Consider the following 18,525-nt stretch of genomic DNA (forward strand, 5'->3'; position numbering starts at 1 on the left):
AATTTCTCCCTACAATTGCACATATAGCATCAATTGGCCTTACAAGGCATCTGAAATGAACCCAAAAAGAAACACGAAATTCTCCACATTTAAGTAGGTATCTGATCATACGTAGAAGGATCTTACATCCAAAAACTAATCAAATGCGACTCAAAATATTCATAGCAGCAAAAGAAAATCCATGATCAAAACCATGTAGTAACAAGCTTAGAATCTAATCCTTGAACGTACTACAAAAATGAACTTTTTATATGTGATAATTGAAACAAAAACAAGACCCATATTCAGACCAATGGAAACTTCAGTCCCCCTTTTTCCTGAAAGAGCATCCCTCGGTGAGTCTAGCTCTACCTCCTGTCGGCTGGCAAAGAACAGTCTGGCAATTTCCACACACCACCACAGTTTGAGAGTGGCTAAACACAGTTGTTCTGCCAAAAAAATATATAAAGGAATGAAATGATTTACATGCACAATTCAAAAGGAAATCATAAATTTAAAGATCCAAAGATAAGCTAGACAATAAGAACTTACATGTTGAAGCAGCCTTGACATTTCACATCCTTTAAAAAGAGTAAAAGAACAAAGTTAACCCCAACAAATTTATATACAAAGATAAGAAACAAATCAAAGGGTGAAAAGATATGAAATGAAACAAAGAAAGGGCTTTAAACAATTACCATGAAGAAAGAATTGGGAGACTGAACGAGACGCTTGAGTTTGTGCTTCTTCTTCTCAAGTTCTGCTGGAGGATTCAACAAATCGATATCGTTTTGAAGAACCTAACAACACGAAGTCAGGTTCAATTATGAAAAACAAATAACAAAAACAAGAAGAAAACAAAGAGAAGCTTGAACAGACCATTTTTGGTTGGCCGCTAAATGTTTCAAGAGCAACCTGAGAACCCTCGAAGCTTGGTTGGCGGCAGAGCTGAACAAGGAAGAAAGGAATGCCGATATGATCCTTTATAGTCGATGAAGAAGACTGGTTGCCCTAGGTCTGTTGGGACATAAAACCCAACAAAGCCCATGGTTTTAAACCATGAGTCCAAACTTTTGGAAAATGATTTTGGATTCATATTTTTGCCTGTTCTAGAGAATTGGATCGTTAATTTCATTTCTAGCCCAAGAAAAAGCAGCCTGTTTTCAGTTTAACCAGTCTCGCCATTCTTTCCTAGCTTTAGTTGGATTTGACAAAATGAACCCAAGCCCAGAAACCCACCCAAAAAACCTTCATCTTGGATTTGATTAAAAAAAGGTTGAAGATTCAGATCCCAAAAAATTCGACATAATTCGAATCCAAAAAAATACAAATTTTACATGACCCGATTAAAAAAAAATTCAAACTTTAAACTCAACTCAAATTTAAAAAACATGTTGAAATAATTACATCTTTTAAAAAATCTAAAAAATTTATCCGCCCACTTCGAACTTAAATCCAACCCTGAAAAGATCCAAACTTGAAATTACAAGAACCCAAACCGCTGACTCCAACCTATTGCCACCTCCAGCTTTAGCTTTTATAAATGATTATATTGTTTATAATCTTATTTTCTAGATTTTCAGTTTGAATATTGAACTAGATCAAGCGAGATTAATAAAGAGAGAATTCACACATTGTGTAATTCAATATCACATGTAATATATATATATATATATATATATATATAATTATATTGCTTCCGTTTTGGTTAATGGGAAAGAAGAGGATCCTTAACTAGGAAGAGGATAGAGTAAGGAGTTGTTAATAGAACCTCCGCCCAGAAGAGCTGAAAAGAACAAAGCAAACATAGAAATTGAAAGATTTACATGTTTTTGACAATTCAAGAGGGAACAGACCGATCAAAGATGCTAGAGAATGACAAACTGTTTTTCACATGGATTGTACTTTGTACCACATGATTATACTGGAAGTGAATCGTTGCTTGGCCTTAAAACAAACATAATAGAACATTAACAGCAAGTAAATGCACCATTTCCTAAATCTTCAACCCTTTTTAAACAAAAAGAAATCAGAAGCTAAAAAAAAAATACCCACCCTCTTTGTAAGTTCAGCCCCTCTTTTTCACTTTGGTTTTTTCAGCTACATTTTTTTTTTCTGTTAGCAGACACGGACAAGGAGAGCATCTCCAGCAGCATGGTTGAGTTTGACAATAATTAGGTTATTGAAATGAAGGGGAAAAATTGAATTCTCACAATTTACAAATTCATTTCTTGCTCTCTGAAACTTCTATCCTCATAAAAAGACTGAGTAACAAATAAGACCATTCACCATGGGAGGGACGGATGGAGGAGCAGAGAAAAAACACAACTCAATGAAATTAATGGATCTTCCTCGATGCCATCACAGTAAAGCCCTCGAACGGAATTACAGCTCGGACTTTTGAGTTAAATATCAAGCAAGAACCTAAACACATCACTCAATGAAATAATTCCTTCTACACGCTTGCTGCCAGCCTCCACAATCACAAGTCTCCTAGCCCCTTGTGACAAATACAAGCAACAAAGCAGTAGAGTAAATCACATTGAAGAAATAGATGAGAAGGAAGCGTATCAAGATAATCATAAGAGAAATAGCTGCATTATATGAAAATATAAATAAAAGAGTATGGATCAAAAGGATACCAGGGTTTGCCAACCGCTCCATCACTTTGTGCAAAGTATCTGACCGAAGACACATCTGACACCTTTGTCCATTGAAAGAATTTGCATCTTGACCCAGTTGCAAGGCCTGAAAGAGCGAGTATTACAAATTGTTTTCAAGGGCTTGGACATTATGGCTAGCAAGAAAAGCTCTTCCTCTACTTGCATTTAACCTAACAGGCGGTGCATGTATAAACCACGTTTCACAATTACCTGATGAATACTCATTTCATCAAGATGAATCTGAGCATATGCTTTATCTTTTGCCAAAGCGGTTATATCACTGTCAAGAAAACAAGCAGATGACAAGTTTTGTCAAGGAATATAAATTATTAGTTTGACATCCAACAGCTTCTTTTTTCTTAATTTTAATTTCCTAGTTGAAAAGAAAGGAATTACCTTCGCGAATATATATCAAGCAATGAGTCATTCTCATCCACTACTGGTATCGAACTTACCTCAGCTGCAAAACAAGGTGTGATATTGTAAGATGATTAACAAAAACAAAGGTGGAAAAGACAAAGAAAGTGGGGAGAAAGCGGGACAGAAGTACCTAGAATCAATAATAATTCTAATGGCATTAAAATATTTAAAAAAGAAAAAAATACCTTAAAGGAAGGAGGAGAAAAAAATACATCTAAAAATAAAAGAACTAGTAATTAAGCAATAGCTGCTCAATGATGTCCAACCGTGGTATCTACAATGAACTTACTAACAACTTACATATCAGTCGTCCCATTTAACATTGACCGTTCACCAAGAAGGCAAAGTAACAAGCTCAACATGCAACGAAAGGATGTAGATGCAAAAAGTCACATTCCTAATTCAATATTACAAGAAAGCATGCCTAAAACAGTCTATTCTTTTTCATTTTCCTTGCTAAGTGATCATTTCTATCTTATTGTACAAACAGCATCAGCAGCAGAAAGCTTTAAGCACAAAGGCTACAGCTGACCTTGAACTAACAGTGATAAGGCAGCACCAAGAGAGGCATTTGGTCGCAGCATAGCCAACGGCCGACCATTTGATTCCCCAATTTTTGGTACCCAAGTACCCAAGGGAATTGAACAAATAGGTTGTTGAAGAATGGGCAGGGAGCTAGAAGAATGTTTAAAATGTCTGCATATACCTGAAAATTAGGTTCTGGTTAGAAAGAAGTCGTGCACCCTCAACAATAGTAAGAAATCATGTCCTCAGCCAACAACAAAAGAAAAGCTTACATTTTAGTATTTCAGACAAGGTGGCAAGATGTAGCAGAAGCGGAAATGAACCATCTGGTGATGAAGAATAAGTGATGGGAACTGTAGCCACCTTACTTTTCAAAATCTTCAGAGCAACATCCTTCAAAGAATCATGAGGCCCCGCCTGCATACAATGGTATTAAATGTTATAGTACTGATAAAAAAGTAGCCAAAGTAGCTCCAACTTCAGTAGGTCCAAGTCCTATCAAATAAGAGCAAACGAAGTACTCTACCTATGGCAGATATTACCCTAAACAAACAAGTTTGAGTCAATACATGATAAATAGATGCACAATGAAGATTCTTTAGAAACATGGGCCATGACGGAAAGACTCCAAGAGCTTAACAAATAGGAAATTTGTTCTATTCTAAATTTTTGAGAAACATCAAGATTGCATAACCTAAGTATCATGAGAACCCAAACAATCATCATTCCAAAATCTTGAATTCACGGACTAAGAAATCACTATCTCTTTTTCATGAATAGATTCCAGAAAACTCTACTATCAAAAAAAAAAAAAAAAATGGTCAAGATCACATGGTAAAAACAGCTCCTCCTAATAATTTGAACGGTTAACAACTCAATTTTCTGGCCAAAAGTAGTTGAACTTTAAAAGTTTCATTTAACATATAGGCAGAGAATGAAGTCAATAATTAGGTAATTTCACCACCTTCATGAATCATCCAAAAAATGAACCTTTACAGTAAATCAGAGGCAAACATGAATGGTGAATTAGCAATGCTAGATAATTCTGGAAATGGAAGCACTTACATGAACAAGACGCCTAGAAGATGATCCTGCATTGCCATCAATCTGTCTGCTAAGGTACACCTTTACCTCTTTCCAAGCTGATATCGTGTGTGTCTCTAATTCTTCCTCTGTCAAATTCGAACCATGATTCCCCAACTGTCCTTCAAAGGGTTATAAATGTTAAACTTACTCAAGGAACATTACATCAAATAAGGCAAAATTACACATTTCAACTTGTAGTATATGCAAGAAAGTTTAAAAAAACACCTTAGTAATACTCATACAGAAATATGCTACCTTAACTATTGCTTTATAACCTTAACTATTGCTTTATAGTGATTTAAAATATGGTTAGCCATTGAGAACAAAAGGAAATCTTTACATAAAAAAACTTATATTCATGGTTAAATAACTCTTAAACATTGAGAGTTCATCGATATTTTTAAAATGAAGAAGAACTTAAATTGTTACTCAAACCATTATGCCTCTGGCAAATATAGGTAAGCTCTTTGCCATCCTTGTCATACAATGATTTGTATGTTCAACCTCTTAGGCTCTTACTATAAATACAAGAGGCTCCCCACTGTTAGGTGGCTCTCCAGTTTTTCTTTCCTATATTCTCCTTCTCTCTCTTGACAATCATGGACACCCACTAAATTCAGCATAAGAAGAAAGGGGTATGGTTAGTTTCATGCAAGTCCATTGAAAGTAACAGCTACCCATCTATTTCATGAAAGTTCATTTCTCTAATTCATACATCTCTGCGTCTCTAAAAGGACATTGGCCTTAACAAAGTTGCTAATTTTTATTCCAATTACAAATAAAGATTTCCTTATACATATCACAGATTAGATTAACATTTGAAGGGAAAACTGAAAATTTTTTCTTCCAAACTCACCTCTCTTAAGATAAGAATAAAGTCCAATGCACTAAGAACTCCAACAAACTGGCCCTTGCAAGAATCCCAAAGAGGGGCCATGGGAATTCCCTGAAAGTAGAATAAATCAACAAAAATGATAAATGAGCTAATAATCAGCGGGGTGAAGACTAAAACCTAGATAATTGCACACAGTTGTAATGGGTAAAAGATCTAAACAAAAAGTAAATGATATAAAACAAACTACAGAAGGAAGAATTACTTCAAATAACAAGCATACGGTCAAAACATAATAGTGAGTGAGAAAAGGGAGGTAATAAAAAGAAGAAAAAAAGAACACATGCACTACAAAGTTATCTTCTCTATGGATGACAGACATGCAAACAGGAAATACTCGAAGTGGAACTTTATGTGGAGTAACTGTGCATGCCTTTTCCTTTCTGCATGTTTTTGAGTTAGTAAATGAGATTCACCTGTTCATGCAGAATATGGAAAGCTTGCTTCACAGCTATATTAACATCCAAGGCAATAACCTGCAACAATATATACATTCAGATAGAAACAGTTCAAGACACCCCAATAAATTACCACATAAACAGCTCCCAGAGAAAGGTAATGAATTCAAACCTTGCCTGACTCCGGAAGCAACTCATATGCAGTGTGTCCTGACAAGAAAGCAGATATACGATGACGAGAGACCTCTAAATCTGCATCTGATATTGTTGGAACTGGTTCCTACAAGTTACCCCATAAATTAACATAAGTGCTTATCCATCTAAACTCTAACATAAAAAAACAATTTTCAGCCTGATTCCTTTGCAAAACGCACCTCAACACTTGAAAAAGGACTGCTAAACAAAAACTTAATAAAGAACTAATGTAAACAACGAAAATGATCCAAGTGTTAAAAAAGAAAAAGCATACCGAACGAATAAAAACATCATCAACGTCCATATAGGATCTTCCCAGGGTCTCAGGACTAAAACTTGGAGGAACCATATCTGGTTCTGTAGCTATAAAGACAGTGTTAACCACACCATAATTACCATTTACAAAGGGCTGATGCTCATCATGCCGCCATTCACCATCAACAAAAAACTTAAACTGCCAGTAAACAGAAACAAAACCTGAATATCAGTTTCAGTGTTAAGCTACAGCTTAACTAGCTTAGTTTACCATTACCAGGATAGTCTCTAGGATGCTGGACTTAATAACTCAACTAGGATCTCATCAATAGAACGTAAAGGCACACACAACATTACTTCCAGTGAATCATCAGTGCCATTTCCACAAGTAATCAATTGGAAAGGAAGGATTAAAAACTTAGTCTTAGGTTCTCTTTACAAGTGAATAGAGTTAAATATGTTGCTTAAACAGGTCCAATTCTTCTATATAAAACAGGCTGGACCAAATAATATCACATAACTGTTAAGAAAGCACCTTCCATACTTTCTTGCACTTTGGTTATTAGGAACTTGGCATGCAACTAAATTGGAATCATATTTGTTTACTATCTCTTCCCCTCCTTTAAATGTGCAGAGGGATGATATATGGACTGTATATCTTCTTTATTAACAGATTCAATAACATATTGAGGCATTAGATAAAACAATATCAGAATTCACCATTAATTTTATCTGCAAATCTGCACAAACATTTAGTAAAACCAAGAAGACTATCACATTATCAATTAGAATTCAGTTCCAAATATGGCTTTTTCAATATGAACTACAGAAAATGATCATAAAAAACCAATTAACCTGATGATATCCAGGGCTCAAGCTACAAATAACTTGAAATACAGTGGGGCAACCCTCCATTGGAGACATGGGTATATGCTCTGACCACCTGTGTACAAAACGATACAATCAATTGCCATATCCAACCTAAATTAGTGAAAAAACCCTAAATATAATCAATTTAACATATAACCCTAGCAATCGATATAAAAACCAAAATTTTTAACTTTTTCAGCTCTCACCTAGTAAAGGAGCCGCTGAGAAACACTCTCTGTCCCCCATAAGGCCAGACAAAGCGCATTGGAATACGGCCAGTTTCTGGACCAGAAGCAAACATCTTCTCCATAATTTATTGAATCCACCAAAACTAAAATTCAACAAATTTCCGACTTGGCTTTTTCTCTTTGTTTTCACCAAGAAAAACGCTAAAATTCAAGCAATTAAAAGCACTTGATAACTTTCACCTGAACTGATCAAGATTGGTAACTTAAAATCATAAAATTTTCGATTTTTTTCAATAGGGATCCTCTACAACAAGGAGCAGAGGACCCCCTAATGATTATACATTAAAAGCCACCAAATCAAAACCATACCCAAAAAAGATCACTTTTTTTTTCTAATTAGTACATAAAAAACCAAACCCTAATATCTCAAATTTCTAAAATTCAACCAGTGCTTCAATAATCCTCTACATGTGGCACCTCCAAAGCCCAATCAAAATCTCCTGAAATCAACAAATTCAATCCCTAAAGTCAACAAATCAAACGGCTAGCAAGAAACCCCTAAATCCCACCCAATAAAAAAGAGGACCATCAAAAACCCCCCCAATTCGAGCTCTGATCAGACCTCAAAAGCAAGAATTTGACACTGAATCGAACCCAAAACCCTAAAGTAATAAAACTGGGGAAGATTACAGAGTGGGCAATTCTGGAAACATGAAAGCTAACGGATTAAAGAGGAGTGCTTGAAAGAGAGAAAAAAAAAAACCCTAAGTTTTATAGAGAAAGATTAGAGAGAAGTTGGCATTGATTGGATCGTAAGAGATTTTGGGGCCTTAGTGAAGAATCTGATGACGAATAAAGAAAAAAAAAATGAACAAATAAAAATATAAAATACTTATATAAAAATAAATAAAAAGGTTAAAGGAAAAAGAAATCGAGAACAATGATAATAGTAAATACAATTTTAATTGCAGTAAAAAAAATTTTATGACGGTGAAATTTTTAGTGAAATTTTTAGACTTTCATGAGCTTACGTATAGAAACTTCTATTACTATTTCTTGTTTTTATTTGTTAATGTATTTAGTCATGTAAATTTTTACTATTAAAGATAATATTAATGGCAACATTGAATTTATTTTTTTAAGTAAAATTTATTTGTATTTTAAGTATTGTCTTTAAAGCCTTTCCCTTTAAAAAAAATTTTAAAAATAAACTCATACAAGTTGAGGATAATTAAAAAAAAAAGTGCCAAAAAAATATTGATCCAAAAAAATTAAAAAGAGAAATTAATTGTTATTAAAAAATTAACAATTAAAATTGATATTCAATTCAATTAATTTAGGGTTTAAAGATTTAAATTTAAATTTTAATATTTATAATTTTTTTATTTTTATATCATTAATTTCTTTATATTAACAAATATTTGACAACAAAAACCAAATAATTTAGTTTAGTTGCACTGTATGAAAAAACATCGGTTGATTTAATGATTAGTATTCAGCTATTTAATGAAGTTTCTTTTATAGCTAATAATGATTTTAAATATAAGTTGTTTCGAATGTATGACTTATAATTATATGTTTTAGACTGTTAAGTACGATATATCTTATTTTGATTTAAAAGATTGAATAATCTATTTATCTTTAAATTTTTATTATAAAAAAAAATTCTAAACATAATTTAATGGGCAAAATATGATGAATCTATGTTCAAATTTTGTTTATTAAATTATATGCAAAAATTTTTTTTTAAAATAGGCAGTCACTTAATTGCTGTATTATTAATGTTGTATTAATGTAAATAAATTTCATTATAAATAATAACAAAAAACTATGTAACCAATTGGTTTATTTTTTTAAACAAATATAATTATTCAATAAAAGTATTTAATTAAAGTAGAATGGGGAGGTATGTGGTTGATCGGATTGGACGGTGATGAAGTGATGTTCAGGTGAGAAAAGTAGGGCCCATCGGATCAATGGGCAATGAAAGGTGGGGCCACCACTGACCGTGATTCCCGGGCACCTCCTCCACCATGGGAAGAGAGAGATGCTTTTGTAATGGTAAGCTAATTCTTCATTAAAATTCCGTACGCAAAGCTCTCTTTTCTCCTTTCCTTTTTTTTTAATTAATTATTATTTACTAATACTTAATTTGGATATTAATATTTAATTGTTGCCTTGTGTTTTTTATTTTCATATTTTGCTTTCAGTAAAAAAAAAAAAATAATAACTACAAAATATGATGTTTTATCCATTAAATTTAAACGATCGATAAAATTTTTTTTACCATATTATCATCTTATTTTGAAATTAAATTTTTTATCATTTATTCAAATGAAACTTTAATCACAAATAATCTAATAACATAATCAAATCATGTCTGTCTAATACATTTTTTATATATAAGTAATTTAAATAGAGATAAATTAATACTTGCTACTTCCAATTGCTTTGAAATAATTCAAACATAGTGAAATGATTTAGATTTTGTAATAAAATATTTGTATTCAAAATCCAACTACATAGTCTACCATCTAAAATAGAAAAGATTTTAAAAGCTTAGAATTGCTTTGAAAATGTGCATTTTTTCAATGTCTTTGATGGTTTTCCAAGATGAACACATTGAATTGTTTGAATGCGTTTCACACTATTTTTTCTCCCATCACCACATTGAGTGTCTTAGTTGACAAACTTGATTTGGCAGAGTGGAAAAAAAATGACCCTTTTCCAAATTGAAAGGCCGGGGCTACGAAGGTGTGTGATCATATTTGTATCAAAATTTATGACTCAAATTGGCCTTTGCCCCCCCCCCCCCCCCTTGTCCCCTAGAAGTGTTAAGTAATCTGCACTGGTGGTAGATGAGACTGAGATTATGCCTTCAAATACTAGATTCCTTAGTAATGATCAAATTTTGTGATACTTTTTTCAAGTTACATTATGATTGTAATTGTGTCAAAATTTATTTTGTATTTAACGTATTGATGCGGATACATAAATTATCATATAAATGAAAAAAAAAATATATTAATAAAATGGGTTTAATTTCAGTGCAAAATATGAATTTACTTGCAGACTTTAAAGTGTTTGATCTAAGCTAATCAGTTCTACAATTTGTAAAATCATGATGAAGCCATAGCCATTTAAAATGCACTACGATAAGAACACAAATCAATGGCTTAATTTTGTATGAAATTGTAAAATGCCATTCAGCTAGAAAGGTGATTGGACAATCACATACTAGCATGTCAATATTGTAATGGGAGAACATCATGCATCTGGCTAAAATAACCGGTGTATGATATTCTGTTCAAACAATTCCTTTCTTTTATATATATATATATATATATATATATATATATATATATTTCAACGCACGCAAAGAAGCCAAGAAGGCTATGTAATTTTCTTCTATACTGCAATTTGATAGCTCTTTGTCATCCTACACGGTTCATGTCACAGTCTAAAATCGAAACATAATACGATCATATTACATTAAAATAAAATCTTAAAATAATACGAAGTTTAATTCATAATCATTGAAAAATTTTCAACTAAAATAAAGTTCTTAATAAGTAAAATAACTAAATAACAAGTCTTCAAAAGTTTAAAGTCGAGTATTGCAACTAAAAGAAACAATATTTCATAAAATCCTAATTTTTAAGTAGTTCTCTAATGCTCGATTCTTCTAGCTCATCTCAAGATTAATCATACTTATCATTCATAATATCTGTAAAAAAATAAATAAATAAAGAATAAGCAAACCACAGCTCAGTAAGTAAAAGCTCACACACTTTATCGGATCAAATATCATTTTCATACATATCATATAGATCATTCAAAATATTTATCAAATCATAATGTCAAAGTATTTCAAAAATTATTGTTCTGTCAAATATTTCACAAATTCATAAATCGATATCAAAATGTCACCAAATTATGGATCAATTTATAAAAATCATTCATCACAAATCATCATTATCATTCGTTTATCGTTAGTTACGGTCAGTGCTATAACCCGTGACATTGGTCGTATCGATAATTGTATCCTTATGATCATTGCTAACTATTATAACCCGCTAGCCAAGGCCTTACGCTAACTACTATAACCCATTAGCATGGTCGTATGATCATGGCTATGCTAATTACTATAACCCCTTAGCCAAGGCCATAAAACTAATTTTAGTGTCGATGATCCCACTTCCTAGGAATATAAAAACATAGCTATCATAAAATTATTTTTGTAAACATAAATCATTTTCTCATTTCATTCATAAGTATGATCCATCATTTACATAACAAAAGCATAAAATAATCATATGCTTGATCATATTTTCATATATAAAAAATATGATCCCACTTCCTAGGAATATAAAAACATAGCTATCATAAAATTATTTTTTAAACATAAATCATTTTCTCATTTCATTTATAAGTATGATCCATCATTTACATAACAAAAGCATAAAATAATCATATGCTTAATCATATTTTCATATATTAAAAATAAAGAAATAAAATATTTATTCCTTTAAAAACATACATATATATATATTTTCAAAAGCAAGTAAAGTGTGTGAAATTCTACTTATCTCATTCTGATCCTACCACCTAGTTTTTTTCTCTAAATAATTAATGACTTATTTAAGATAATTTCAATATAATAGTAATTAATCAACCTATTTGAGACCACTTATACCAAAATAATTAAGTTAAACAAGAAATAACTCGAGTAACTAATCTGGATAGCCTGCGCTACTTTCACTAAACAATCATATCTCAAGATATCCAATTCAGAATTAAAATCTTTTTAATGCGTTAGAAATTAGACTCGACAAGCTTTTTAACCATATATGGCCTATCTCGTGATTCCTTGTGGATTAATTATAACAATTTTTGCAATCTGCATCATATGTTGCTGCTAAACAGCCTGTATACCTTCTCATAAAAATTACTTATTTATTCATAAGAAACTTCAAATTCAATTCCGCTTATTTCATTGGAAAATAGACTAAATAAGCTTTCCAAACATATATGACTTAAGTTGTAAATCTTAGTATAAAAATTAAAAGGAATTTTGTAATTCCTCTTTGCTGCTGCTGCTAGGTAGCTTGCATATCTTTAGGTAAAAATTAGATAATTCTTCATAAAAAACTCGAATTCAACTCCCGCTTATTTCATTAGAAAGTAGATTCAACATGCTTTCCAACGATATCTAATCATCATAGCAATAATTTATCCATTAATACAGAATTCTATTTTAATTTACTATTGTAATTCATAGCATCTCATCCAAAAACATAATTTCTCTTTCAATCTTTAAAAATTCAAATCTTAACTTTCAGCTTTTAAACTCTATTCAATAACCATTAATAAATCATGATATTTTTTTTAAATAAAAAGATGACATATATTCACCTTTGAGGGATTAACTTGATTGTAGCCTTTGATTTTGAATCGCTAACTTAATTTTTTATATTTTCTAACCCTAAAGAAGATGAGGAAGAAAAACTCTTATTTTCTTTCTTTTTCTCCACAACTAAGTTTTTTTTTCATTTAATACTTCAACTTTTTTTTTTTACTAATTAATCTCTTAATAAATTGATAGGCTTTGGTATTAGTCTAACCCAAGTATCATTTGGGTTGGGGTATTACAGTTGAAGTAGCTGGGAATAGGGCTAGAACAATTGTCAAGAATGACGAAAAAAATTCTTTTGCTTTGAAGATGAATTAATGTGGAAAAGAATGCAGTAAGAAGGAACATGTATTCCTTTGGTTTTTGGTATATGAGATTATAACATTCAATTGTTCCAAACTTTGGCCTTGGAACCTAGAATGAGTATTCTAATTATTAAGGATATGATAGAAACCAGCAAGTCTGGGAAAATTTGCACTATTAAAGACACTGGTCTTTGGTGAAATCATTTTGGAAACATGTCTAGACAGAGAATTTATTGTGCTCCATTATTAATTTACTTTTTTTTTTTTTGGCATTTGAGGGAGAATGAGGTAAGAACCAATAGATTTGTGTTTATATGACATTAAGACATTATAAGGTTTTCTTGTGTCCAGAGGTAAGATCAGTTCCAGAAGCTACGGCCATGGCAATTAAGATCCTCATTTGCCTATATCTATCCCCAACAGGGTTAGGAGGATTTGGTGGAGTGTTAAAACTAGAGGTGCAACTAGCTTGTGCTCTAGGTGCTGGTCTTTCAGACTGTAACATGCTGTTATATTCTTTCTAAAAAAAAAAAAAAAAACCCACTGCTGCTTGTTGGAAACTAGTCATCACTATTTCCCAGGTTGCAAGCGTTCTTCTCCGCTGGATCATTCGTCCTTTCCAGAAGTCCAACGATGAAACTGTGTGTTGGTTGCATTGCTGGTGGCTTGCTCTATTGTTATTTGTGTTAAAGCTGTAATATCAGCTCTAGAACCTTTAATGTTTTGGTTGAAAGTGTTCTCGCAAAATGCATATTCCTCCATTTGTCCGATAGATTCAGTCGATCAGCTGTTGAGCACTTGGGAGAATTAGCCATGTTTTGTTTTTTCAAGTTGGGGTGGTGAGGCCTATTGCAAAGAACCAAGAGATATTGATATAGCTACTTCACATGGAGAATAGGCAGGGAAATCGTAAATCTATGCAATAGTTATAATTTTATAAAATAGGTGGATCCGATATTACTCAAATTTCTCATCACTTTGAGTCACTTTGATTTCTTGGTTGAATATCTGCAAATGTCTGCATAATGAACCTTGCTGTATCTTTTGGCCAAAAAACATGTTATTCTTCATTCAATCAAGTGAGAATTTCAACAAAGAATCTAGAATTTTATTACCATAATTTTAAAGCTGCTTCAGTTTAAATCTATACTCAAACAGATTAAAGAACTACTGGTAAACTAATGAATTTTGATACTAAATGCCACAGTCTGGAAGTGCTATAATTAAATTTCCCCAGTGGAGCAACCAGGCCACTGGCTTTGTTAGAATAAAAGAATCTTACAAGACTTTTTCAGCTACTGATGATGGGGCTATAGCTAGGCTATAACAGGGTGTTGGAAAGATTCTGATAAATTAGTCTGAGTTCTTTGGCAACCTCGGTCATGGTTGGCCTCTCTTCTTCATCATGGGAAATGCATCTAAGGAGAAGTGTATTAAAACCCTGAAACTGCTCCAGCCGAAATCCTTCATTTCTTATTCTACAATCGACAACATCACCGAGCTTTTCAACACAGCGACTCCTACTATGCAGTACATTACCCACCTTAAATAAGTAATACGATGGCTCCTGTCCACTTAAAAGCTCAAACAGAAGCATTCCGAAATTATAAACGTCAACCTTCTCTGTTAGGTAACCACTGACTAAATATTCAGGTGGAATAAATTTTTTTATCCCTGGTGCACTGCCACACTGTACATGCAATTGCCCTTCAGGAATAGATATAGATAGTCCGAAATCAGTGATCTTGGGAACATTGTTCTGATCCAATATGATATTTGAGGACTTAATATCTCGATGAATAACTGGTCTAGAAAATGCAGTGTGGAGATACGCAATTGCATTAGCTAAATCTTTTGCAATTTTCAATCTGCATTTCCATGGTAGTGGCTCAACATTATTAGTAGCAGAGATGCATGTGGAGAGGCTTTTTGTTCCAACAAATTCATATACTACAGTTGGTTGTTGGGTCTCCAAGCAGCATCCTATAACTTTTAAAACATTGTTGTGAACACTCATTTGTGATCCGATGGCAATATCTTTGTAAGGGTTGGCTCTGCCTGCAAATTTAACCCTTGGATGTTGGTCATTCCCATACGTCTTCACAACAATGGGACGGTCCTTCAGGGACCCTTTGTACAATTGATAACAACAATCTTTCACAAAAATCTGGCATCCATGATAGTTGTTTGTTGCTATAAGAAGCTCTTTCGCAGAGAAACGACGGATAGGATTAGATTTGCCATTACGGAGGGCAATAAGCTCCTCTAATAAAGCCCCTCCATTTTTTGTGAAAAATGTCTTATTACCTTCTTCAGTCTCATCTTTGTCATGTCTCTTCACTTTTAAACATGAAATCATCTTGCCTAACACCTGAACATTATATAAATTACCAACAGGATAGTAAAGAAGTATGTACCATGTAATGTACAATCTCATGAAAAGTTAGAAGAAAGTTGATTGAAAAAAAATGATGAAATTAATCAACAGATTGCAATATTGTAAATTGGGATAACCTATCATTTCTGTTTGTTTTTTTTTTTTTTTTTTTTTTTTTTTTTTTACTTTTGTTCATTCTGGAAAGCAAAAAACTATATTTTTCAGTTTGAAGCATAGGAATAAAGCTAACCAGCGGCTATCAGAACATTTATGCTCCAATGAAAGGACCCTGAGAATATGTAGTTGGAAACCAAAGAGTATGTAACATTTATCCATTTAAAAACACACAGACACAAGAAAGTTAAACTGACATCATCACTCTCACACTCATTAGTTTACGTCATTTGAGCATTGAACATCCTATTCAAAGATTTGCATGAGTTGTTTCTTTTTTATTCTTGTTTTTAATCTTCACTGGATAGATTTTGTCTGAGTTAATTTGTTATAATCCACTACTCCTATTTCCTAGCAAGACTCGTTCCAAGCTTCTAAGGTTCTTGATAAGGAAAAAGTCCCATTGACCTTCTTAAAATTTAACAGACCCTTTTTAAGAATCTGGCACCTTTATTCACAAAAGTTAGTTTCATAATCTACAGAGTAAATTAGAGCAAAAAAAAACTACAATTAGCCACCCAGCAGGACTAGAGCAGCTGAATAGAAACAAAGGTTAAAGAACTGATAAAGGTGAAAGGACAAGCTGAATAAGAAAAATACAAGAAAATAGGAACGTGAAGGGAAAAATGAAAAATGGACCTGGGAATTTTCAATACTAAATCAGGAATTGTGAGATCCAAGAACTCAGAGCAATATCTGCAAAATTGAACAAAATTAGGAGCAAGTAAAACCTGCAGCAGTTTAAGTCGTACGGGTCAACAGAAAAGATCCACCAGTAGTTTGATTATTTAAGAAGAAAAGGCAAAGTCATACGGTAAACTTGCCTACAGGAATTTCCTTCATAAAGGCTGGGCAGCTTCCTGGAACTTCTCTTTGGTACTTGCATTAAAGTGATGCCAACTAAGGTTATTTTAGTTTGAATTAAAGTCATGAGGTAAGGTAGCCGGCCCTACAGGATGTTTCCATCGTACATGGCGTATAGGCTAGGCCGCTTCCTTGAACTTTCTCTTCTGTAATTGTATAACTTGATTATAGTATACAAGACTGAAAACTAGGGAATGAAACTAAGGTTAATTTGGTTTGAATTTAAATCTTCTTGTTCTAAGAACTCGGAGCTTAATTCATGCAATCATTCTTACGTGGTAGCATCAAGCAGATCTAGAATTCTAATTTTAGCACATGCAACCTCTTCCCTTTATCTCCATTCTGCGATTCCTTTGTATAAAAAAAATCTTCTTGTTCTAAGATTTCATGCAGATGAAACACAATGTGATGGCATTAAGTAAACAAATTGATTCAATGGAAATCTCCTCGTTTCTCTTTTTAGTCCAATTATTTATAGATTCAAAAACTGATGCAATATCAGAATTAGTTTTGATACCAAAGCAATTTCTGAGATGGCCTAGTACTTGATTGTTTACTTGGATGGTTTCTCGAGTTATTTTCTGCAAGCTCAAAGCAAATGGTTAAATAATTAACATGTTTCCTGCATTGATACATTTGTATAAAGATCATCAAAATGGAAAAATCTTTCTTTGAAATCCGTTAATAAATGTAATTCCAAAATTCAACATACAATTGGAACCTTGCTGCATCCTACTTTCAATCGGATGAGAATTCCAACAAAGGAAATTTTGTTACCACAACAGGCTTCTCAAGCTGCTTCAGCTGAAATAGTTATCTCTATGCAAACCGATTAAAGAAGTAGGTAAACTAATGAACTTTCATAATAAAATGCTAAAATAACAACCGTACATTTGTTTGACTTAATTGACATTGCCCCGTTTGTTATAACTACAGAACCGTACAGGCAGGCTAAGTTTCATCATAAATCAATGGCTAAGAGAACCAAGCATACAACTACAACTTACAAGATTCTTTCAGCTACCGAGAAATAATAAAACCAGATGGGGCTAGGCTAACAAGGTGATGGAAAAGACTGATCAATTCGCCTGAGTTCTTTGGCCACCTCGACCATTGTTGGCCTCTTTTCACCATCATCAGAGATGCAGATGAGGATAAGTCTTGCAAAACCCAGCAACTGCTCTGCCTCGATTCCTTCGTTTGCTGTCTTTCGATCGACAACATTACTGAGCTTTTCAACAGAGTGAATCGCACTATCCAGTATATAATGCGCTGTAAATAAGTAAAATGATGGAGTCTGTCCACTTAAAAGCTGAAATAGAAGCATTCCAAAATGATAACCATCAACCTTCTCTGTTAAATAACCTCTAGCACAATATTCAGGTGCAATATACGCTGTTCTACCTAAAACGGCATCCATGACATGTGTTTGGCCTTCTGGAATAGATATACATAGTGCAAAGTCAACGAGTTTGGGAACATAGTTCTGATCCGCTATGATACTTGAAGATTGAATATCGCGATGAATAACTGGTCTAGAAAATGCAGTGTGGAGATACGCAATTGCATTAGCTAAATCTATTGCAATTTTCAACCTACATTTCTGTTAGGAAAATGGGGTCAAATCCTATGAAATTGGTTTTGGACCAATCAAAGGTACGGCCTTGATCTTTTTTTTTTTTATACAACCCTAATTACTTAATAAAAAAAAGTAAGGTTGTTTTAAGGTGTAGCCACAAATCAAGAAAAGAAAGAAATAAAGCCAAGAAAAATAGAGAAATAAAGGAGAAAGGAGAGTTTGTTGAACGAAAATCGATTCGTAGTCAGATTGAGCTAAAACTTTGTTAGTAGGTTTATGATTCAGAATTTTATATTCTGAACGGTTAAGATCCAGTTTGAAGCTCTCTATGAATAAATTCAA

The 18,525-nt window shown here is 32.9% G+C and overlaps 3 protein-coding genes across 4 annotated transcripts; all 3 read right to left on the minus strand.

The window, feature by feature from the left end:
• Positions 1 to 56: 56 nt before the first annotated feature.
• LOC111277304 (uncharacterized) lies at positions 57 to 2,135 on the minus strand. The gene is made up of 8 exons (XM_089763462.1): positions 2,084 to 2,135; positions 1,864 to 1,926; positions 1,715 to 1,765; positions 1,422 to 1,513; positions 859 to 990; positions 678 to 779; positions 532 to 560; positions 57 to 428 (listed from the first exon to the last, which is right to left on the minus strand). Exons 1-8 carry the CDS (start codon positions 2,133 to 2,135, stop codon positions 302 to 304), a joined length of 648 nt encoding a protein of 215 aa, XP_089619588.1. The 3' UTR covers positions 57 to 301.
• Positions 2,136 to 2,137: 2 nt separating this feature from the next.
• LOC111277303 (sucrose nonfermenting 4-like protein) lies at positions 2,138 to 8,365 on the minus strand. Its single transcript, XM_022863662.2, has 13 exons — positions 7,490 to 8,365; positions 7,269 to 7,356; positions 6,433 to 6,612; positions 6,136 to 6,243; positions 5,982 to 6,041; positions 5,530 to 5,619; positions 4,653 to 4,787; positions 3,860 to 4,004; positions 3,595 to 3,768; positions 3,039 to 3,102; positions 2,853 to 2,922; positions 2,622 to 2,727; positions 2,138 to 2,479 (listed from the first exon to the last, which is right to left on the minus strand). The coding sequence occupies exons 1-13, from the start codon at positions 7,591 to 7,593 to the stop codon at positions 2,385 to 2,387; spliced, it is 1,419 nt and encodes a 472-aa protein (XP_022719397.2). The 5' UTR covers positions 7,594 to 8,365; the 3' UTR covers positions 2,138 to 2,384.
• Positions 8,366 to 14,352: 5,987 nt separating this feature from the next.
• Positions 14,353 to 16,755, minus strand: LOC111277934 (non-functional pseudokinase ZED1-like). 2 transcript variants are annotated; one of them, XM_089764394.1, is made up of 2 exons: positions 16,380 to 16,755; positions 14,353 to 15,560 (listed from the first exon to the last, which is right to left on the minus strand). In XM_089764394.1, exon 2 carries the CDS (start codon positions 15,546 to 15,548, stop codon positions 14,511 to 14,513), a length of 1,038 nt encoding a protein of 345 aa, XP_089620520.1. In that variant the 5' UTR covers positions 15,549 to 15,560; positions 16,380 to 16,755; the 3' UTR covers positions 14,353 to 14,510. The 2 variants fall into 2 exon arrangements, with proteins under 2 accessions (XP_089620520.1, XP_022720107.2); XM_022864372.2 differs by having other exon boundaries at positions 14,353 to 16,755.
• Positions 16,756 to 18,525: the final 1,770 nt, after the last annotated feature.

This window comes from Durio zibethinus, chromosome 7 (assembly GCF_047325235.1).
Source record: "Durio zibethinus cultivar Kanyao isolate XHJ-2024 chromosome 7, ASM4732523v1, whole genome shotgun sequence".
NCBI classification, from domain to species: Eukaryota; Viridiplantae; Streptophyta; class Magnoliopsida; order Malvales; family Malvaceae; genus Durio; species Durio zibethinus.